The 24560-nt window shown below is 42.1% G+C and overlaps 1 protein-coding gene across 1 annotated transcript; it reads left to right on the forward strand.

Annotated features, from left to right (window-relative positions):
- The first annotated feature begins 464 nt into the window (after positions 1-464).
- On the forward strand, positions 465-22055 carry LOC139546761 (rho-related GTP-binding protein RhoE). Its single transcript, XM_071355515.1, has 5 exons — positions 465-784; positions 1057-1144; positions 18522-18631; positions 19443-19577; positions 19759-22055. The coding sequence occupies exons 1-5, from the start codon at positions 635-637 to the stop codon at positions 20005-20007; spliced, it is 732 nt and encodes a 243-aa protein (XP_071211616.1). The 5' UTR covers positions 465-634; the 3' UTR covers positions 20008-22055.
- Positions 22056-24560: the final 2505 nt, after the last annotated feature.

Genomic DNA, 24560 nt, shown 5'->3' on the forward strand with positions numbered 1-24560 from the left:
TGACAATCCATGTGCTGCCAGTGCTGTGTTTCGCCCTGAGGGAACATCACGAAGTTGTTGCATCAGCCACAAGTTTCTGAACATGAGTTATGTGCTTTTTAGTTCACCAGATGTTCAGCACATGTTGTGCCAGCCTTCCAGGTATTTCTGAATTACATAATGGACCGTTAAGTAACTGTATTATTACCTTATCTTGAGGTATCCGACTTAATCAGCCACAATGATAATGACTCTTTTGCTAGTTTTTTACTATGGACATTTGCTAGCTTCTTTTCACCTCTGAACACATCTTGCTTGTCCTCTCCTCTGAGAGCATGGTAGGGAATACCGACAAATAGAGGGCGCTGTTCACGTGGTAATGTTGACGTCTCCACGAGGGAGAAAGGGGCGGACTACTACTTCATCAAATGACAGAGGCAGCTGATTGGTTTAGCGTCTCGTATATAAACCCCCTGTGTTCCGTTGCTTTGCACGATCAACAGTAGTTTACCGGTGTGTGTAGGACGTTGCTGACAATATCGACAGTAGTGTACCGGTGAATAGAGGACGCAGCTAACAATATCACAGGACAGTAGTGATTGTTATGGGGAGCTGATTTTGGTGCGGAGCTTATCTATAGACATCAGAAAAATCAATGAAGGATACAGGATCTGGTCAAAAGCTTTCACCGAAATCCGAGATGGATCCTAACCAGAGCGTGAAGTGTAAAATCGTTGTCGTTGGGGACAGTCAGTGTGGAAAAACTGCTCTACTTCACGTCTTTGCAAAAGATTGCTTTCCAGAGGTAGGACTAGTGTTATGTCTTTTGGATGAGTTAACTAATTTGCGTGTTTTGTGCCATTTACGAGTCGTTACCCGAGGGGTAGTGTTGGAAAATGATATCTTCTGAACTTTTGTGCACTTTTACGCACAGACCAAGTGATTCAAATTGACTGGTTGCAGAGAGAGGTTAAATTACGATGGATAATGTTAGTGTTTTGAGTACAGCTCATCTTGGTATATTGGATAACGTTTATGATCAACATAATGATGTTTTGCAAATTCTTTATTTTATAGAACTATGTCCCAACGGTGTTTGAGAACTACACAGCCAGTTTTGAAATCGACACGCAAAGAATAGAACTCAGTCTCTGGGACACTTCAGGTGAGAACTTTTTGAATGATATTAAAATAATATCTATTTAATCACTACAGCATTCTATCCTGAACAAAAATATAAAGGCAACCACTTCAACGATTTTACTGAGTTACAGTTCATATGAGGTAATCTGTCAATTAAAATAAATTAGGACCTCATCTATGGATTTCACATGACTGGGAATAGATGCATTTGTTGGTTAGATGTCTTTAAAAAAAATTGCCTTCACAATTCAATTTGCCAATAGATCAAATGCAATTGTGTTTAACTTATGCCTGCCCATGCCATAAACCCACAGCCACCATGGGGCACTCTGTTCACAATGTTGACATTAACAAGCCATACATGTATATTTAACTAGGCAAGTCAGTTAAGAACAAGTTCTTGTTTAGAATGAAGGCCTAACCCGGATGACGCTGGGCCAATTGTGCACTGCCCTATGGGACTCCCAATCATGTCTGGATGTGATACAGCCTGGATTCAAACCAGGGACTGTAGTGACACCCCTTGCACTGAGATGCAGTGCCTTAGACTGCTGCGCTACTCGGGAGGCCAAATGGTCTGCGGTTGTGAGGTCGGTTGGATGTTTTCTAAACTGACATTGGAAGCGGCTTATGGTAGAGGAATACAATTTGAATTCTGGCCACTTCTCTGATGGACATTCCTGCAGCCAGCATGCCTGCAGTCAGCAATTCCACCATCCCGCAACTTGAGATCTCAAGCGTTGTGACATTTTAGTGGCCTTTTATTGTCCTAAGGACAAGGTGCACCTGTATAAGAGCTAACTCTTTAGTCAGCTTCTTGATATGCCACCTGTAAGGTGGCTGGATTATCTTGGCAAAGGAGAAATGCTTACTAACAGGGATGTAAACAAATGTTTAATTTGTTGAAATTAAGCATTTTGAGCATATGGAAAACTTCTGGGATCTTTTATTTCAGCTCATGAAACATGGGACCAACACTTTGCATGTTGCGTTTATATTTTTGTCTAGTGTAGATAGACATAAGAGCCTACTAACACTGCACTACAGGGCCCGAATGTGGAATATGGACTGGCACGGTGGAATGTGAGCATTGCCATGAATTAGAGTAAACATTTCTTCACCACATTTTAAAAGCTTGTAAAAAATCAGACTGTGTGCCTAGCTTAATCTTAATTTGACTGGTCGTCAATACATTAAACTAGCCCAGTAGGTGGCAAGGAATATCCAGAGTTTAATCTGACACTGCATCCTTGGAATGTTATGGACCACTCTAGCGTGAGGATGTATTGAACACATTCAAATTGAGATGACTGAATTTCTCTAGTTGGCTTTGAATGACAGAAAGGCCAGGAGTTGAGGTAGTTTGGCTTGGGAATGCAGTGGAGGGGGCATTGTTACAGCCAATAAAAAACAAAGACAAACAGGCCTGGAACTCTTCATCAGTGCCTCACACCTGCTTTTGACTGTCACTTCCTCCAAACGTCGCTCCTCCGTAGGTAGGGTACTGGTCTTCCATTGCCGAACATGTAGCACCCACCTGGGTGATGCTCGTGAAAGCGCACAAATTGGCAATTCAGAACAGTCCCTGAGCCTCCTCTGCCATCTCTGGACACGGCATGCAGTCCTTGTTGTATTTATTCCGAACAGCTTCAACTGAAAAACATGGGGTGCGTTATTTAAGTCCAAACAGTCGTCTAGCTAGCTTTAATGTGTAAGCCAAAAATAGACTTTCCATCACAATTCTTGAAATCTGAGTCAAGACCACAAGATGTAATTGATGAAACCCCAGAGCAGTAAAATGCCAAAAAGGTAAAAAGCAATGCTTAACACTTCAAAATAACAGTCTGCAATATTTACAGAGCTATCTAGGTGACCTTGTGGTGCCATGGCAACCACTGATTCAGTGTGCAGTGTCCACATCCTCTCTCCACTCAGATACGTAACAGATTAAGGCATTCAGTGGAGGCACCAGCTAAGAAAAGATGAAGAAATGGTTATTAAATAAACACTCTCAAAATGTATATGTAATATCTTTGTTTTTTTAAATCATAATTTAGAGCCTTTACTGCAGTAGCGGTGCATGGATAAATGAACTGGGGAAGCCAAAAAAGCCATATTACAACCTGTTTTGTGATAATTGCATTGTTTGCTCCATGGCAACTCAAACTCAAAATAACTTAAATTAGGCTGTAATGATCTCCAAAACGCATGAGGTCAAAAATTCAAACTTTTGTTTTATCACGACTGGAGAGCGACTGTCTGAAATCCACAAAGAATATTGCATGTAACAGCCATTTAGATGACCTACAGCATGGTCAAGCCAGTTATTGTTTTGGACATTTGTAGACCGCTAAACAATTATTGATTTAGAACCACAGTTGCAAAGAAAATATTGTATGAGATGCCTCCACTATTCCAGCACCATTTCAACTTCAACATCAAATCACTCATGCTTAGTCTAATACAGTGACAACTAAAAGGTGCCAAAATAATTGTCCAATCAACGTAAGCTAAATGTGGCTTTCCATGGTTTTGATTTCTCTGTGTGCGTGTGTTCCTGCAAGTAGAAAAAACATGTTGCCTCACCCTACTTGTAGAGAAAAGCCAATGCCGTCCTCTTTAATGTTGAGGAAACGGTCTGTCAATCTGTCACACATTACACGATTTCATTTTTTTCTGTGTCCTAGGCTACCTGGATAAAATGCTTGCTCGCTAGCCTAATTTCCATTTAATGGGCAACACTGCCTGGATAACATTAGCCTTCTACATCTAGGTACAATGCCATCAAAATATTTAGTCCCCTTGACTTTTTCTACCTTTGGTTACGTTACATCCTTATCAATTTAAAAATGTCTTTTTTTTTTCTCAGCCATCTACACAGAATACCCCATAATGACAAAGCGAAAACAGGTATTTGTGTGGATCTCATTCCTCATTTACATAAGTATTCAGACCCTTTGCTATAATACTCGAAATTGAGCTGCGGTGCATCCTGTTTCTATTGATCATCCTTGATGTTTCTTCAACTTGAATGAAGTCCACCTGTGCTAAATTCAATTGATTGGACATGAGTTGGAAAGGCGCACACCTGTCTATATAAGGTCTCAGTTGACAGTGCAGGTCAGAGCAAAAAAAAAAGCCATTAGGTCTAAGGAATTGTCCGTAGAGCTCCGAGACAAGATTGTGTTGAGGCACAGATCTGGAGAAGGGACCTAAAGGATTCTCAGACCCTGAGAAACAAGATTGAACTCTTTGGCATGAATGCCAATTGTCACGTCTGGAGGAAGCCTGGCATCATCCCTACGGTTAAGCGTGGTGGTAGCATGCTGTGGGGATATTTTTTAGCGGCCGGGACTGGGAGACTAGTCAGGATCGAAGGAAAGATGAACGGAGCAAAGTACAGAGGGTTCCTTCACGAAAACCTGCTCCAGAGTGTTCAGGACCTCACTGGGGTGACGGTTCACCTTCCAACAGGACAATGACCCTAAGCACACAGACAAGGCAGGATTGGCTTCGGGACAAGTCTGAATGTCCTTGAGTGGCCCAGCCAGAGCCCGAACTCGATCGAACATCTCTGGAGAAACCTTAAAATGGCTGTGTTGCTACACTCCCCATCCAACCTGACAGCTTGAGAGGATCTGCAAAGAAAGGGAGAAACTCTCCAAATACACATATACGAAGCTTGTTGTGACATGCCCAAGAACATTCAATTCAACAAAGTACTGAGTAAAGGGTACTTATGTAGATACATTTTTGCAAGTGTATTAAAAAAATACAAAAGCCAGTTTGCTTTGTCATTATGGGGGTATTGTGTGTAGATTGAGGGGGGGGAAACTACTTAATCAATTTTAGAATAAGGCTGTAATGTAACAATGTTGACGTCAAGGTCTGAATACTCTCAATGGATTGTACATGTTGAACTTCCATCCTCTCAGGCCAGTGGCATAATGTATGAATTAATGGTTGGCTCAATCACCATTTTATAGTCATATTCCAGTACAGAGAATTAATCCCTGCAAGTTCCCTGTCTGGAAACTTGCAGGTGCCTTGGTGGAGGAGTGGGGTAACATCTCACAGCAAGAACTGGCAAATCTGATGCAGTCCACGAGGTGGAGATGCACTGCAGTACTTAATGCAGCTGGTGGCCACACCAGATACTGACTTTTGATTTTGACCCTCCCCTTTGTTCAGGGACACATTATTCAATTTCTGTTAGTCACATGTCTGTGGAACTTGTTCAGTTTGTCTCAGTTGAATCTTATGTTCATACAAATATTTACACATGTTAAGTTTGCTGAAAATAAATGCAGTTGACAGTGAGGACGATCCTTGCCGTCATCTTACCCAACATAGATAATGTGATGTTTGAGTTGTGATTTCCCCCCCCCCCACCATTTCTGTCTAGACTGTGCATAATAATAAAATGTCAAATTTTAAACTGAAGCATTTAATATCCAATGCTTTATTTGTATCACTTATTTAACTGTCCGTGAATGGCTGCAAAATACTTAGCCTCATAAATAATTAAGACGCCAGATTTCAAAGATGTGATTTGTACTGGGAAGAAGTGTAATAATAAAATAAGTGGGGAATAACAGTTCTTGCAAACAAGCGCACTAATTACCCTATTTTAGCCGCTTAAGAATTAGAATTGTTCCACTGAATAGACTAAAAGTAAATAGATCAGGTAACTATCTGCCCCTACACCCTAACCAATATAATTTTTTATTCTCCCCGCTGTCATTTTTTTACATTTGCGTGTCAATCTGTTTTGACAATTTTTTTCGTAGTTACAAATCAGGTGACCTTACCTAGCGTCCCTGTTTGGAACTAGTAGGTCTGTCTGCTGCCTTCATTGTCACAGCCTAAATGCCAATCCCCAAAAGAGGGGACTAATTCAAGTGTGGCTTAAATTGACTTTAGTACAATGCTGACAAAAGGCTGCATTCTGCAATGGGAAGAGTAATAGCAACCTAATTTTGTTGACAACATTGTACATTAAACTGCGCTAACCATGCTGCTCTTTAGTTTCATAAACTCTCAGCTCCACTCATCTTAAGAGGCGTTTCTTGAAACCATGCTTCCAATCCCCTTGATTCCTTACATAACTAAACCAATTATACTTCAATGTGCTGTGGCAAGACGGGACAATGATAGTGGTTTCAACTGGGAGATTAAACTGCGGAAACTGATTTCAAATCGATTTGGCGCACAGTTGAAAAGTTAACATGCTGACAATATAATGGACTAATTAAACATGGTACTTTTCAATGTGTGCTGTGAGGGGGGGGGGTCAAATGTGAGTCTCACAGCCAATGCGTGAGTTGGCAGCTCTGCATCACCTGGGTCGTCACTATACTGTATATCAATGGCTCTGGGCCTAGCTATTAGTATGTAGAGCAGATGGTTGTGCAGGTTTCTCCACTGTCTGGGTTGTCTAGCAGCCTCCAGCTCACCCCTACACTGTTCCAGCCTGTACATATTGAATTGGGTAATGTTTGGTATGAACCCATCTTCTCACCCTGTGCTATGAATGTGACTAGATCACTACAGTGGACGTGTCCATAATACCCATAAGACCTAGCGGTCAAACACGGAAATTGTTCCAATTGTTTCCCCACCATTTTATAATTTGTGGATTTTAGAAAAACTTCAAATAAGGGCTGTGTTTTGTGTTTACCCTAGTGAGACGTTTTGCCTTTTGAATATATTCGGCTCTGTTTAATCACAGATTCGAAAATGCTAATTAGCATCAAAGTACAGGTCATGCCAGACTACAAATCCCTGCAAGCTCCTGCACGTCTTCTCTAGCTTTGCTGTCAACTAGCTAGCTACCTTGATCCAAAACGAAAGGTGTATTGAGAATGTAATTACTGTTCCATATTTTATTTAACTAATTTGTTTTTATGCATGTTGTCTTGTACAGAGTACTATCCTAGTAGCTGTCAGATATTTATAATGTGCCATGAATACGAGGCTAGTTCTTGCAAGGAAGCTAGCTACCTACCTAGATAATCGAAACCTACCCTTATTTTTACCAGATCCTTTTCTGTTTCAGCCGGTGGATGCTATTTAATCCCTTATTTCTGCCAACTATATGAACAAGGTGAAGTCTACTTCAATTAATTAGAATGCAGTACTGTATTCAAGCAATTCAGAACTAACTTTGACATGTTCAAAGCCAGATTAACTCATTGCAGAATGTATCCATAATCATGAATGAATAAGCACATTTATTTGACAAATACACCTGGTCACCCATCAATCACGTCAAACACCTGAACGCCAACATTTTACATTGTTTACTAGTTTGATTTCTTTAAAACAATGCATACACAACATCTTCATTTTAAGTAAACATTACATTATTTTATCAGTGTCATTAACCTGGGACATAGAGCACCATACGAACCATTATTTCTGAGGGCACAGATTGTTCTGCTTCTCCATTTTAGGAGTTTGACCAGCAATAACACAATGTAGAACAGCATTGTGATTTTGGGTGGGTGAGTTAAATGGCAACAGGATGCGTAAGGTAGGTTTTATATAAAATACTAAAACTCCAGCAGAATGAGATTAATCAAGGAAGCCATGCCTAAAAGCAACTATATCAACACCCTTGTCAATGTAACAGGCCCATGTTGCTGCTGCATTCAGTCTGAGCCCGAATAGGGACAGCATTACAATGGGGGGGAAAAATCTCACAAACATAACACTTTTACGTGTTACTGAGTCTAGATGTTATCAAATCAGGAGAACAAGTGAAGGAAACAGCATAGGGAAAATGGGTGAAGGTAGGTTTTATAGAGAAGATGGCGAGGGCCGAAGTTGTGTGAACAATGGGGCATAAACTGCGTAGTGTGGAATAAGGGGTAGCTAGAGCTTGTTGGCCATGGAATAAACATAAAATGGGGTGCTTCTGCACCCACTTTAGGATGTTACAAATATCCAGCCCCATGTCCAGTCGTTCTCGGCGTGTGTCCCTTGACATCATTCCATCTCAGTTACAGCATTCAAATTGTGCTCATCCGGTGTCAATCACAACATTTTAAGACTGAGCGATCACAGCATTTCTACAATTTTGATCCATAAACAAAACATAAGCATTGAGGACAGCTTATTTAAAAATGTTTGGGATAACGTGGTGGTTTCCACTGTCTACTGTGAATGATGGAAGAATCCTACCCCAGCTGTAGGTCCATTTCAGTGTGTGTGGTCACTTAGGCCTGCACATCGACCAGTAGAGACTTGGGATGCGTTCTCTCAAAGTGCTGCTTGAATGTCTTCGGGTCTGCATCTATAACGGTTAAGTACCTAATGGCGGAAGATGATCTGTGGCTTAGGTTGACTTCAAAGTTGACACATTATAAACTAAGCAATACGATGCCACAAACTACTACACACACACTACATGACCAAAGGTATGTGGACACCTGCTTGTCGAACGTCTCATTCCAAAGTCATGGGCATTGGTCTCCTCCCTTCGCTGTAACAGCCTCTACTTTTCTGAGAAGGCTTTCCACTAAATATTGGGACATTGCTGCAGGGAATTGCCTCCATTCAGCCACAAGCATTAGTGAGGTCAGGCACTGATGCTGGGCGATTAGGCATGGCTCGCAGTCGGAGTTCCAATTCATCCCAGAGGTGTTTGATGGGATTGAGGTCAGGGCTCTGTGCAGGCCAGTTAAGTTCTTTCTGTATGGACCTTGCTTTGTGCACAAGGGCGTTGTCATGCTGACACAGGAAAGGGCCTTCGCTAAACAGTTGCCACGAAGATGGAACCACAGAATTGTCTAGAATGTCATTGTATGCTGTAGCGTTAAGATTTCCCTTCACTTGAACTAAGGGGCCAAGCCCAAACCATGAAAAACAGCCCCAGACCATTATTCCACCTATCTTCCATCAAACTTTACAGTTGGCACTATGCATTGGGGTAGGTAGCATTCTTCTGGCATCCACCAAACCCAGATTTGTTCGGACTGCCAGATGATGAAGCGTGATCACGATTTCCACTGCTCCAATAGTGGTGTGGTGTGCTTTACATCACTCCAGCTGACGCTTGGCATGGTGGCGTTAGGCTATTGCAGCTGTTCGGTCATGGAAACCCATTTCATGAAGCTCCTGACGAACAATTCTTGTGCTGACGTGGCTTTGAGGCAGTTTGGCTTCCAGAGGACAGACTTTTACACGCTTCAGAACTCTGGTCTCGTTCTGTGAGCTTGTGGCCTACCGCTGAGCCGTTGTCGCTCCTAGACATTTCCACTTCACAATGACAGCACTTAGTTGATCGGGCAGCTCTAGCAGGGCAGAAATTTGATGAGCTGATTTGTTGGAAAGGTAACATCCTATGACGGCGCCACATGAAAGTCACTGAGCTCTTCAATAAGGCCATTCTACTGCCAATGTTTGTTTATGGAGACTGCATGGCTGTGTGCTTAGGGTTGTTATCCTGTTAAAGTTGAACCTTCGCCCCAGTCGGAGAACCTGCTCCAGAGGACTCCGGACTCCATCGATCTCTCTATACTTTGCTTTGTTCATTTTTCCATCAATCCTGAAAAACATCCCCACAGCATGATGCTGCCACCACCATGCTTCACCGTAGGTATAGTGCAGGTTTCCTCCAGATGTGACGCTTGGTATTCAGGCCAAAGAGTTCAATCTTGCTAACATCAGACCAGAATATTTATTTTTATGGTCAGAACCCTTTAGGTGCCTCTTGGCAAACTCGAAGGCTGTCATATGGCTTCTGTCTGGCTACTCTTCCATAAAGGCCTGATTGGTGGAGTGCTGCAGAGATGGTGGTCCTTATGCAAGGTTCTCTATCTCCACAGAGGAGCTCTGTCAGTGACCGCTGGCTTCTTGGTCACCTCTCTAACCAAGGCCCTTCTCCCCGATTGCTCAGTTTTGCTGGGCGGCCAGCTCTAGGAAGAGTCATGGTGGTTCCAAGCTTCTTATGGAGGCCACTGTTCTTGGCCCTTATAGCTGCAGATCTGTTCCTCGCCACAATCCTGTCCCTGGTTTTTCTCTGACATGCACCGTCAAATGTGGGGCCTTAGACATGTGTGTGCCTTTCCAAATCATGTCCAATCAATTGAATTTACCACAGGTGGTTTCTACAAGTTGAGGTTACATAATCTTGCCTACTAGCTATAATAATAATGTGCTTGTACAGAGGGTAACAGCAAACCTATCAATGTTCTCCTGCAGTAATGTAAGCACAGTTGACTCAAGAGGATGCTAATCAGTCCATCTCTGAAACCTCTCAAAGCAAGACTAAAATAATACAGCTAGCTAGGGTAGCTACAGGTCTTTTTGAACAGTATTTTTGAATTGTCTCCAGCAGATTTTTCCCTTATCTGCTCACTTAAATGAATAGAAATCATGGTGCTATAATATAATCAAAGTGAGGGCAATCTGCTGTATACTTATTGTAACCTGAAAGTCACGCCTTTCCTCACCCCGCCCAAAACTCCACCCTTAACAGTTACTATTTCAAAAAACTAGCTCTTAATCAAAAAAATCTGATTGTGACCAAAGGGAACAGACAAAATGAACATTGTTTTCATCAAGCCAGCTTCTTTCTATGGTGCTACCCGTTCCAGGGTTAGGACTGTAACCACCAGAGGACTTGAAAATGAGCCGGAGCTGAGAGGATCACCGAAAGGTATTTTGGTTTCAGAGCATTTTATATTAAGAGGCTATATGCCTTATCAGTGTAGGCATACTGTATATTAAACTCTATAATTATGTACTAAAAACGTGAATGTGTTTTTGCAGAGCTTACAACCATCTGGAGAACCGTGGACAAAGGGCTGGACAACAGGCCGCACCGAAAAAAAACGCATGGTTGCCAAGAAAGCTGTTAAGCTAGATTCTTAACATGCGTGTTCGAGTCACTTTTAATTCTTAATTGATCTACCGTTTCTATCATAGGCCACTGTAATGGATGGGGTCTCAGGGCGGTACCATTCTGCTCATCTGATGAAGGCGCTCATGGGTGAGATTCAAACTTTGAAGATCGAGTCATTGAAAGCAGAAAGAGAAATTCTGAGGGCAGAGATACGGGTGACAGCTGAGGCATTGGTCTAGAGCCAGGCGGTATTGGCGGAGAATCACTCCTCGTTAGCGGAGAGTTAGGTGACGGAAGCATTGAAAAGGGTGAGGAAGGAGATGGCGTCACATTCCATGCCAGGCACACCTGTGAGCTCGAACTCCACCTCCGACAGGCAGAGTCAACCTGCGTGGTGGGTTTGTCAGGCCGTTGGTTCACCCTGACATTTCCATTCCTCTTCTGACAACAGAACTTGACCAACTGCACAGCAAGGGCCGCCCGGACCATTATGCTGTTCTGCTATTCCAAGGATGTGTAACCGAAGAGATACCACGAGTGGGCACAGAATACAAACTGGGATGGATCCCGAGGCAAATGTGGCTTACCAGTGAACCTCGGTGTTCATCATTAATACTGTGTCTCAGACGTTTCTGTCCATGCAACCTGAAATCATTATAGACTGCGTTAATGAGTACTTGAGGTCACCGAGAAAATCTGGACGTGGCCTGCTCTCTCTTATGGGAAAGTGCCTAATTCCTTACATGTTTACTTACAGTATGTACTATATGCTATGTTTACTTGTCACTGCACAGTAGCCTAGAAACAAATGCAGGTGGCTTATCTTCTAAATGCTTTATTATCCATATGTAAAAGCATATAATGTACTGCATTTCTTCATCAGCATCATGCTTTTGTTAATAAAATGATAAATACACTTTCAAAATGTCCATATCTAATGACTTGTATGCTATGATATTCTTGATGTGTTGAGACTGAATATAAACAAGTGATGCCTGCTATATTGCCTTTTTCTCGCTCACTCTAGGTTAAATAAAAGCAATCTCAAATATGATTACTTTTTAAATTGATTATTACTTTAGAATTATATCAAAGATATTCTCAGATCCTGGGGCTAACGGAAAATGCCCCTTAGAGGATTGGAGGACTCTAAATTAGTATCTACAGTGGGGCAAAAAAGTATTTAGTCAGCCACCAATTGTGCAAGTTCTCCCACTTAAAAAGATGAGAGGCCTGTAATTTTCATCATAGGTACACTTCAACTATGACAGACAAAATGAGAAAAAAATCCAGAAAATCACATTGTAGGATTTTTAATGAATCTATTTGCAAATTATGGTGGAAAATAAGTATTTGGTCAATAACAAAAGTTTCTCAATACTTTGTTATATACCCTTTGTTGGCAATGACAGAGGTCAAAAACCCTTCACAAGGTTTTCACACACTGTTGCTGGTATTTTGGCCCATTCCACCATGCAGATCTCCTCTAGAGCAGTGATGTTTTGGGGCTGTTGCTGGGCAACACGGACTTTCAACTCCCTCCAAAGATTTTCTATGGGGTTGAGATCTGGAGACTGGCTAGGCCACTCCAGGACCTTGAAATGCTTCTTACGAAGCCACTCCTTCGTTGCCCGGGCGGTGTGTTTGGGATCATTGTCATGCTGAAAGACCCAGCCACGTTTCATCTTCAATGCCCTTGCTGATGGAAGGAGGTTTTCACTCAATCTCACGATACATGGCCCCATTCATTCTGTCCTTTACACGGATCAGTCGTCCTGGTCCCTTTGCAGAAAAACAGCCCCAAAGCATGTTTCCACCCCCATGCTTCACAGTAGGTATGGTGTTCTTTGGATGCAACTCAGCATTCTTTGTCCTCCAAACACGACGAGTTGAGTTTTTACCAAAAAGTTATATTTTGGTTTCATCTGACCATATGACATTCTCCCAATCTTCTTCTGGATCATCCAAATGCTCTCTAGCAAACTTCAGACGGGCCTGGACATGTACTGGCTTAAGCAGGGGGACACGTCTGGCACTGCAGGATTGGAGTCCCTGGCGGCGTAGTGTGTTACTGATGGTAGGCTTTGTTACTTTGGTCCCAGCTCTCTGCAGGTCATTCACTAGGTCCCCCCGTGTGGTTCTGGGATTTTTGCTCACTGTTCTTGTGATCATTTTGACCCCACGGGGTGAGATCTTGCGTGGAGCCCCAGATCGAGGGAGATTATCAGTGGTCTTGTATGTCTTCCATTTCCTAATAATTGCTCCCACAGTTGATTTCTTCAAACCAAGCTGCTTACCTATTGCAGATTCAGTGTTCCCAGCCTGTTGCAGGTCTACAATTTTGTTTCTGGTGTCCTTTGACAGCTCTTTGGTCTTGGCCATAGTGGAGTTTGGAGTGTGACTGTTTGAGGTTGTGGACAGGTGTCTTTTATACTGATAACAAGTTCAAACAGGTGCCATTAATACAGGTAACGAGTGGAGGACAGAGGAGCCTCTTAAAGAAGTTACAGATCTGTGAGAGCCAGAAATCTTGCTTGTTTGTAGGTGACCAAATACTTATTTTCCACCATAATTTGCAAATAAATATATTAAAAATCCTACAATGTGATTTTCTGGATTTTTTTCTCATTTTGTCTGTGTCATAGTTGAAGTGTACCTATGATGATAAATTACAGGCCTCTCCTTTTTAAGTGGGAGAACTTGCACAATTGGTGGCTGACTAAATTCTTTTTTGCCCCACTGTATGTAATTGTTGGCGGAGAGTCACATCATTGAGAAATATTATAGGCGAAATGAGTCTCACTCGTGTTGAGTAATGTCTAATTCTGTAGTAGACATCACAACTATGAAATAACACATATGGACTCACATTGTACAGCGCCATATTTTCTGTTCCATTCTAGCAAACCCATAGGGTTTTTCATGGAATAGAAACACCATCAAATTAATTAAGCACGTACCAAGTTTGGACACCTACTCATTCCAGGATTTTTCTTTTTTACTATTTTCTACATTGTAAATAATAGTGAAGACATCACAACTATGAAATAACGCATGGAATCGGTTAAGAACACATTCTTATTTACAAGTACAGCCTTCTTCCTCCCCAACTGGGATTTAAACCCTGGTCTCCCACTTGCCCCGCGTTCTGTAGTACCGACATGGCCTGCTCTCCCTTATGTAAGGAAGTAGGCGCCATCCCATGTTTACTACAATATTTATTGTAAACTGCACAGTAGCCTTTTAAACACATTTCGTAAATAAAATGATACTCTTTCAAAATGCAGATGTTGATTTAGTTATGGATTCATAACGAATTACTATGGGAATAAATATCACTGATTTACAGAAATATTGTCTAATGAAGCCAAATTTAGAGTCCTCCGATCCTGTAGCCTACTCCTGACGTCACGTTGTACCGCGCCATAGAAACCCCGAGGGTTTTTCCTTGTTCTCTGAATAGAAACACCATAATATTAAGCCAAATTTCTTAATCAATCCCATATACTTTGTTATTACAAAGGTTTTAAATTCTCTGGTAATGCCAATACGGAATACTTTCAAATGCTTCTCAAAGATGCTCTCTGGTGGTCAAACTAGCAATAACAGAAAAAATGGCTGAGAATTAAACTACGTGCCATGGGGAGGGGTGGCAAGTAGCCTAGTGGTTAGAGCGTTGGACTAGTAACCGAAAGGTTGCAAGATCGAATCCCCGAGCTGAATAAGGTAAAAATGTCGTTCTGCCTCTGAACAAGGCAGTTAACCCGCTGTTCTCAGGCCATCATTGAAAATAAGAATTTGTTCTTAACTGACTTGCCTATTTAAATAAAGGTAAAATAGAAATGCTGCAGCAGCACGCAAGGTGTGCCGCTGTATGACGCAACTTTTAAAGGAGGAACCACTGTAGACTGATGGTTTATAAAAGCCAAAGAGAACTAAACCCATTTTTATGAATTTCTTGTGATTAAATGGCTAGTCATCTAACCAGGCTAATGAATGTTGCTAACATGAGCTCGCTAGCTAGATAACAAGCATTTTCAATTTAACTTAGGGTCCTTCAATTCTGTAAATTCTTCCAAGGAGCCGAGAGAATTTAGCAATTTTAATGTACTTAATTCTGCAAATCTTCCTATGGAGTTGACAATGTTGCAGTGTAAACATTTCCTGCAATTTGACGCATGTTATCATGGCTAATTCTGTGTTTTGCTCAAACATAACAATCAATTGAGGCCCCTGGGCATGTGCCCGGTCAATAATTCAGCCATGCCAAAAGTACTTGTAAATTCATTGTTTTATTCATTGGTTTAATCGTTTTTAGCTTTTATTTTGGAGATTTCTAGTTCTCAAATTGTATTATAATTAATATATAGGTAAATGTATATTTTCTACAAACTTAGGATTTGGTTTAAGTTTACACTGAAAGGGTTTTTCCATGAGTACAGGGGGAACACTTCTTTAGTACTATGGGTTTTGTTTAGGTGCTCATTACAAACTGTATTTTTTTTAAGGTGGCTCCTTAGCCCCCCACAGACATCCACCCCATTGTTTCATGTAGATGCCCCTCAGGCTGGTCATTTACTTATTGGCGGATGAGGTCCGAGACAGTGCCTGAGGGGTAGGCAAGGAGAGAACTGTTTGTTCAGGTAAGGTATAGCAGATAGTGCCTGTCAATGCTCCCACTTGCTTGCAGCTTCTTGAGGTCTCTGAAGAAATGGACCACTTTTTAGGCCTGTCGGTCTTCCTGTCTTAGGTGTCTTCTTTTTTTTATTGTGACTTCATTGTTTTGGTAGTTAAGCCCTTGACTGATGTGGCTGGACTGCCCTCTGCTATAGTGGCACTGGCAGATCTCATGCGTCTCGGTTGAGAGATTTTGAGCTGCATGCCATTCACAAGACTAGATTTTAATTCTCACAAAGACCCCATTGTTCACAATGCAGAGTTATAAATTTTTTAAAAAAAAGTAAAGCTTGTTTTGAAAACTGTATTTTGAGCAAAACATTCTCACATTTTGAGTTTGAAACCAGACTGGAGTTGATTCAATGCACCAACAGTTTTTCATCAATGATTTAGTTACTTGTCCAGTCTCTCGGATTTGTTTTGAATATGTAAAACAAGGCAGTTCCACGTGGAAGCCAAGAATATGGTGGGTTTCTTTTAGAGGTATTCCCACAGTGAAAGATGTCTCCATATCACCGGTCAAGGACAAAGTTACCTTTAGTGTTTTAGAGTTCCCTGGAGACCACTCTCACCGTTTTTGAAAACAAGTCCTCCGTCTGTAGATTCATGTACAGTTTCATTCTAGTGGTCTGGGGGGGGGGGGGAGGTCATCCATGCTCTCTCTTCTGTATCCAGTTACACAGACTGCACTGTAGCCCTTGATCTTATTCCCTGAAGTACATGGGATATGAAACAAATGATGATGTCGCTGTCCTTTGTGGGGGGTGGGCAGTGGTTCTGTTTTGAGCTGGTCCCTGCTCATCAGGAATGGGTAGAATAAAAATGTCCCCTTGTCTCTGTGCTTGTCAGACGCATTGTGGTAGCCTGTCTTTTATGGACTCCAACTGGGATCTCCTTTTAAGCCCTCAGCATAGTTCCATCAGAATGGCTCCTTCAGTCTGATAGCATTTTTTAAAATTCACAGTAGGGGGTAGAGGGATGGGTGTGGGTGTCTGGCTGGCTCTGGGGCCTGAACAAGGCCTTAAGGCTGCAGTGAAATGGGGCAAATGAGCTGTCTGTCAGTCCATCGGCATGGCTTTCCTTTTCCTGGGCTCCTGTATAATGGTCTGGATCCCCAAAGTGACTGCTAGTCGATTCTGTAGCAGAATCGTAAAAAAGCAGTACCTTCTCTGGGCTCCTCCCCTTTCCTGGTGTCATCACTACGCTGGTTGTCTGTGTTCAATTGACTGAGGAAAGTCTCCAGGAGGCAATGTATACTCTTTGGCGACTATGTACTGTTAAATATTTGTCTTCATTCTCTACCTGGTCCCAGTCCCATAGTTCAGTGGGTCAGAATGTTTAAAGCCAGAGAAGGGCTGCCAGTCGTCGCTCAGTTTCAGCTTGGTCAGACCTATCCACACAGACCATTTAAAGTTTTACAAAAGCAAACCTTAATCACTGGACTAGAGCGGCCCACCAGGCATAGATCAAATGCATAACAAGAAGCTTATGAACTTTGCCCACAAGACATGAGAAATTATATTTGTCTTGTCAGTGTAGATTTGGTCATGGAAACTTGAAAGCAATGGGAGATTGGTCAAACACCACCATATGCTGGCATAGTTCTTAGGCCTACTCGGTACAAACAAGCTCTTCCCTTCGTCTCCAAAATAAGATTTTGGCATTACTTGCTGTTCTGGGAAATTTAAGTTTAAATTGGATGTAACATTCCGACCATGTGTTTTCCATGAAACATGAGGATATCATTAGTGTACAAACTTTTTTTTGTATTTTTTTTTTTGTATCAAGTTTAGAAATCATGTTTGAGGGAGAGAAAAGCTATCAATGCATGAAATTATTTAATCTACATTCCTTTTTCAGAATAAGGCTTCACTCCTACCCCCCCATCGCTGGGAACCATTCCTTGAGCTGTCCTTGTTGAATACCGAAATGTCAGTGTAGCTGTTTCAACCCCCCCCCCCCAGTCCTCAAAGGATATCCCAGACATAATCTGGAAATAAAAAAACTTTTCCTGGCATAGCATTCCGAAGGTGGAAGCGCAGATGTTCCGCTGTCAGTCATGAGACTGCAAATGTGTTGGGTATGATAGTGATAGTTAGTCAGCACATGCTCTGTGTGCTTTTCCAAATTCAGTTTGTGAAATCTCATGCATCTTGCTTTTTACATGTCGTTAATCAGATGCATAGTTTACGAGATTAGCATACCACCTCCTTTCTTGACTTTGGCGACTAATCCGGACAATTATATTAGCATGCGCTGTGCAATAGAATTTAGGAAATTAAAATGCATGTGGAAAGATGCTTCAAAGACTTGCTAAAAATATATCATACCAAAATTAAAACTCAAATTAGATTGAATCCAAGCTGCTCCTAATCACAGTTGCCCAGCCGCATACTATGTAGCAAGACAGTCAAGTGATTGACACTGTGTGGGATATGTGATGTACAGCAGTGACCTGGGACTGGAGTGACGAATTAGTTTCTTAAAGTAATCTGAGAAACTCCCCTCTATCTGCTCCATATTACAGATGTCTCCTGTCCTAATTCTGACTGTGGGTTCTGGGCTGGGTATGAATGGAGGGCAGGGAGCGCGCAGGCCCACGGGCAGTGCAGCTGAAATGACACAAGCATAAAAATTTATGGATCTGCTGGCTCACAGTGAAATGGTGTTAGGAAGGAATTTTGCTTTCCCTGGGTTGTTCTAACATTTACAGTAAAATCTGTTGGGTACTAAATACATTTGAGTTATCTGAGCTAAACTAATGTTAGTTGATGTAAGGAATAGTGCAGAGCTGGGATGTGATTTCTTACAGTTCTTTATTTGGCCTAATTTGCAATTTTTTGACCAGGTTTTTACTATTGTGTTTTTGCAGGATCTCCGTACTATGACAATGTGCGACCACTCTCCTATCCAGACTCTGATGCAGTCCTCATCTGTTTTGATATCAGCAGACCAGACACCCTGGACAGTGTACTGAAGAAGGTGAGCATTTCATATGTCCTGTAAGTTTCTTCTGATTTGCCCCTGAATTAAGTGACCTGTCCCACAGGCATTTTCACTCTGTCCTCTTGACCCTCTTGGAAAAGGCTTGTTTGTGTTGCTGGGTGAAGTGGCTTGTGAAAAACCTCACTGATGAAAATTACTGCACTGGGCACATGAGTCTGAGAAGTAGTCCAACAGGCCTTGTTCACGTGTGGTATCCCAGGCATTGCTACTCTGGGTCTCGGGGCCCTTTGACCTGTGATGACACAGGGCTCGGTATTGTGCCAGCTGAGAGGAGTTTGGTCCAGTGAGTGGGAGTGATACCTCCTTTGGAGAGAACATAATCACCAGGCTAGGCCCCAGTATCTTGACCACACACTGATCAGACTGGGCATTGTTGTGGGGGGAAATGAGAGAGCTGGAGGCCAGTTGTTCAAGGCACAGAATAAGCCTGGGAAAGTGGAAGAGGATGTTTTCCATTACTTAAATTGTGCGATACAGAGCTGGCATTGTCAGTGACTGTTTTCAAAGATGACAGCATGATATGAAGAGAATGTGTGGGTGGTTGACTCTCTGGAAAAACTCCAGTGCCCATTAATGCAGCCCTTTTTGACTATTTTGGGCCCAAATCTTAACTTGAGGTCCGGGTGCATAAGTTTATTTTATTTTATCGTCATTGCGGAAGTCGAGATTTGCGTGCATAACTCTTATGTTTGTATGTCTGACACTGAATATTAGCCAAACCTGTAAAAGCACATGTGTACTAGAAGTGTTACTGATTTCTCTCTTTTCTGAATTGTTTTCTCTATAGTGGCGAGTAGAGATCCAGGAGTTTTGTCCCAACACCAAGATTCTGCTGGTGGGATGCAAGTCAGACCTCCGCACAGACCTCACCACACTGGTGGAACTGTCCAATCACAGACAGACACCCGTGTCATATGATCAGGTAGGTGGTACATGCATTTTGCTCGTACTTTAACACTCACTATGATGATGTGGACATAAGTTATTTGAATTATTGGTCTAGTACTATATGCCTTAATGTGGTATTATGAAATGTGGTACCTCTAAACCTCAACAGCTATGAATACCAATAAGACTGATCTCCTAGTGATATTCTCTTTCAGGGCTCCAACATGGCCAAGCAGATCAGTGCTCCCTACATCGAGTGTTCATCCCTGCAGTCTGAGAACAGCGTCAGAGACATCTTCCACGTGGCCACGCTGGCCTGCGTCAACAAGAGCAACAAGAACGTCAAACGCAACAAATCCTCCAGGGGCACCAAGAGGATCTCGCACATGCCCAGTAGGCCCGAACTCACCGCTGTCACATCAGACCTGCGGAAAGACAAGGCCAAGAGCTGTACAATAATGTGATTGGTTGGGGTAGGGAGACTGACTGTGGACTGTGGGAGGAGCAGGCAGGTGATGGGGACTGGACACTTTGCATAGAGCCCCTCCCCCTCGACTCACACGCAAAGCAGTGAAGGCGAGTTAGCGCTGCACTTTAAATCAGCTTCTCCACTGGTTTGTATTGACGCAAAACGTACAAACTTACATCAAGCTGCCCTAGTCTGCGCCATAGAACTTCACCAGGGAGACTGAAGGAAACCGGACACTGGAGCCCAAATTATTTTTAAGGCCAAGATGGTCAACAACCCTTTGACATAAACTACAAGAAAGAGATGGAAGACATGCTGAATTCTGTTGGTCCTCTCAAGCTATCTTTACCCCAGGGAATAATGTTTTTGGTCCAGTAAATTACATCATAACCTTTTGGTCTAGGATCTGGACAGGAAAAGAGCTAAAGTGGTATCAGGTTTTAATTTTATCTTCGGAAAGATATGAGAAGTGGTATGGTGGTGGATTCACCACTGAGTGACAAGATTGTTGTTTAGAAGCGAGAGACTGCCGCTGTGTTCTGCTACAGTAAAATGGATCAAGAAGACAAATGGATCTCTTGCACTGGCCCCTGGGTCTGGCACTTACAGACAAAGAAGTTACTGAAGGACAGAAACACTGTTTTGTTCTCATTGCCCATCTTCTCCCCCTTTCTCTTTTGTTACTGCCTTTATGAGTTTGCCAAATGGGATGTTTGTTATAAGCTGTTGCACACTGTTACGAAAGATCTGAAAGCCTTTTTACTATGTTTTGCTCCTTTGCATATCGTTCTAGCGCTGTTTTTAAACCTCAGCATAGTCTGAACCCTTTGTTTTTCTGTTTTATCATTTACAACCAAATAGCTTGACAGAGCGTTGAAATCGCTCACAAAGTAGCTGTCTGGCAACGACTGATGTGATAAGCTGTGTAACGACCATGACCAATGACTTTGAAGGATGTGCTATAGTATCTCTGAGGACATATCCTACACCCCTGCTCTTCTGTCACTGGGATGACTTCAGCTGTGCTGCCCGTAACTCTTGCGATGCCAGGGCCTCAATACATGTGGTGCACAGTGCACACCCATGCCAAGCTTAATTAAGGGCTTAAACATGGCCAGTGCTGAGCAAGCCACTGAGCTTCGGTTATCAACCCAGAAGACCATTGCACAGATCTTTTCAAGGATGTCCTCGGCTATGCAATGTGAGAGTTATCGCACTCCAAGAAGGACAATGGTCTGTAAAGACAAGTCTAGTTATCAATGTTTGCTGGTTCAAGACCTGTACAGTGCTGTTATTGATTTCTGTGTGGAGCGCTAGGGCAGGCTACATATTACTCACACTGTTCATCTCTGGTACAGATGCACCACATTCGTAGCCTACTCTTGATTCGAATACAACTGTTATTTGATAATGAATGTGACCAGTACACTGGGGCAGTAGGTTAAGTAGAACTAGCCCGTAGCTATAGCTCATGGCGGCAGGTAACCTAGCGGTTAAGAGCGGTGGGCCAGTAACCGAAAGGTCGTTGGTTCGACTCCCCAAGGTGGGAAAAAATCTGCCGTTCTGCCCTTGAGCAAGACAGTTAACCCCCAACAACTGTTCCCCAGGCGCAGATGTGGATGTCGATTTAAGGCAGCCGCCCCCCACACCTCTCTGAGGGGTTTGGTTCAATGCAGAAGATGCATGATTGTTGAATGCGTGTGGTACCCCCCTTTCTCTCCACCCTCTCCAAGCAGTTGCTGTTAAACTAGATTTACTTCTTTCACATCTAACAGTTACAATTTCAGTCTTCAGTTGTCTCCGCAGCATAGTAAGTACTTGGGTGTTGTTGGTGTTGAAGTCTGTTGAGCTGATTTCAGAATAGCCCCCCAAGGCAGTATATCAGCTATATATGAAAAAATTGTAAATTAAAGTTCAGAATGTGTTAGCTGTAGAAAATCAACCTTTTTTAAAATGTTTAGTCCATTTGTATGTATGATGTTTCGACAGTATTTATTGAAGTTATATATTTTCCCTTTTGAAAATAAAGTTCAATGTACAGTACAACGTCTTGAGACTTAATCTTGACATGGGTATTTTGTCAAACTGTTTGGAATACCACTGTCTGGAAATCATAGCAGAACACATTATGAACCATTTGTTTTGCTACATCCTACTCAGACTCCTTGCAGTAAAATAATCGCTTGGGATGATTTAATATTCAATTAAATGTCTTATCCCTCTGGCACATTAATCTGTGAACATCATGACATGGTAACCACATTTCTATTCCTGACTAGAGGGCTGCTTGATTAAATTAGTGTTTTCTCATCTACATGGCCAGCTTGCATTTTGTCACCGTGCTTAAATCTTTATTCAATACAGTAGGATTGCTTTCACTCACCATGAACAACATGGAGGAAAGACTGTTCCGGTTAGATTGGTCAGGCATTCCACTATGCTGTATCAATCTGCTTCTAGATTGTGTATAATTGTTCTACCATTTGCATTTCTACAAGATTGTAGGTTAGGAGACTATTCCATCAATGTCCCAGCAAACATACACAGAACATGGTTGCCATGTTCTCAGAATATAATATTTTACTGTGACCATTATCACCCTCTAAACGTAACTTACGGTCAGTATCTGACAACTTTCACTGCAAGTGGACTGAGACGAGACTGCCTGAAATGCATTGTGAATGTGATTTAGACATTCTACAGAACCGTATAGGAGACAACGGTGGCTGGCTGGCTGCTCAGAGATGGAAACATTTATGCCCCGCTGATCGTTTGTGCGTGTCTCTGAGGAATGCATAGCATCATCCAACTCTTCATGATGGATTACGTGCTGATATTGCAGTTTTTTTTTCTTTTTTTTCCTTCCTCCCATTCCTTCCTTTCCTCCCCAGTGAGCAGTTTGTCAGGCAGAACTCCAGGTAAATCTGGGACACGTATAACATTATTATTTTTTAAATCAGCAGTTAGGCATTTTAACTGCAGACAATTTGCCACGTGCACAGTGCATGTATAGTAATTATATCTAGGGGTCTTGCCACATCCACTAGTTCCCTAATTTTCACCCTAACCATGTTATGCTTTTAATTACATTTTTTTTCCAAATCTTTCACGTGCTGGTCAATCAAGTTAAGGTTATAGCTAAACTGGCCCTCTCTACATACAGCCCCAGTAGTCCCTAAAGGACTAGTCTACCTAGGCAAACAGGTTACCTCCCACAATGTAAACAATGTGTCTTAGGTCTGGGATTTCCAAAACGACTAAAGGACCACTGTCCTTGAACCCTAGAACATGTGCTCTACAGTCCTTGGCCTATCCCTTAGCAGTCCACAAGGTATAGGGAGCACCCAGCTAACAATCATTTCCACAACTTTAGAAAACGTACCCTTAAGAGTCTCATTAGGTCATTAACTAACTTTTTCATAGGAATGATCCCATGACATGCAAGGAATGTTTCAAGAGAAGCCATTCCCTTAATGTTACATAACTTACCCAGAATGTGGTTACCATGTTATCAGAACACAATATATTATTAATGTTCTTGACAGATTTCATGGGAACGTGGCAAAAACGGTGTCAAATGTTCTGTGGGTTAGGAGAATATTCCATCAACGTCCCACCAAACATACACAGAACATGGTTGCCAAGTTCTCAGAAGTTAAGATATTGTTCTAGACACTTTTCATGGAATTGTTTAAAGAACATTGGTGTGCAAAGAAATTCATTACACATCACGCCCAGTTACTGTTGCCAAGCCAATCAAGGCCTTAATTGGCGAACCACTGATCCATTAATGGCTCTTTGTCTGTTGGCAAGGTTAGGGATGCTCACTCATTTTAACATAGTGTTTTCAACTTACATATTTGACATACAGAATTACGTTGTGCATGTTCATTTATACAGTCATTTATTATTACTAGTACTAGAGATATCCCTTATTGGGACAGTGGTTAGGGTGTTTGTCATTGGTGCTGGTGGCCTGTGTTTGAAAACTGCTAAGGGAGTCACCCTGCTCTCACATCCCCAAGCAGGTCTCCAACACAGGCCACTTTTAACAGAGCTGAGATTTACTTCAGTGCATTCACTTTATTGCTTTACATCTATCAAGTTGTTTCTGATCTACACAAGTGAAACCCTTAGCCCTCCTCCCTAGGCACTTATGTAGATATGAAACAACTTGATAGGTGTAAGAAATAGGGTGAATGCACTTTGTAGTAAATCTCAGCTCTGTACAAATACATTCAAGAAAAACTTTGTGATTTCAGGAGTATCATTAAGCCAAGATGTTGTGAGATCAAATTGTATTAGTCACATGTGCTGAATACAACAGTGCAGTTTAATAAGAATAAGAAATAAAAGTAACAAGTAATTAAAGATCAGCAGTAAAATAACAATAGTGAGACTACATACAAGGGGGTACCGGTACAGTCAATGTGTCGGGGGCATCGGTTAGTTGAGGTAATATGTACATGTAGGTAGTTATTAAAGTGACTATGCATAGATGATAACAACGGAGTAGCAGCGGTGTAAAAGGGAGGGGGCAATGCCAAT

Source organism: Salvelinus alpinus, chromosome 20 (genome assembly GCF_045679555.1).
Source record: "Salvelinus alpinus chromosome 20, SLU_Salpinus.1, whole genome shotgun sequence".
Taxonomy (NCBI): Eukaryota; Metazoa; Chordata; class Actinopteri; order Salmoniformes; family Salmonidae; genus Salvelinus; species Salvelinus alpinus.

Coding starts and splice junctions, on each gene's coding strand:
- LOC139546761 (XM_071355515.1), top strand. CDS start 635: ATGAAGGATACAGGATCTGGTCAAAAGCTTTCACCGAAATCCGAGATG. Junction 1,145..18,521: donor CAGTCTCTGGGACACTTCAG/GTGAGAACTTTT, acceptor GTGTTTTTGCAG/GATCTCCGTACTATGACAAT. Junction 18,632..19,442: donor TGGACAGTGTACTGAAGAAG/GTGAGCATTTCA, acceptor TTTTCTCTATAG/TGGCGAGTAGAGATCCAGGA.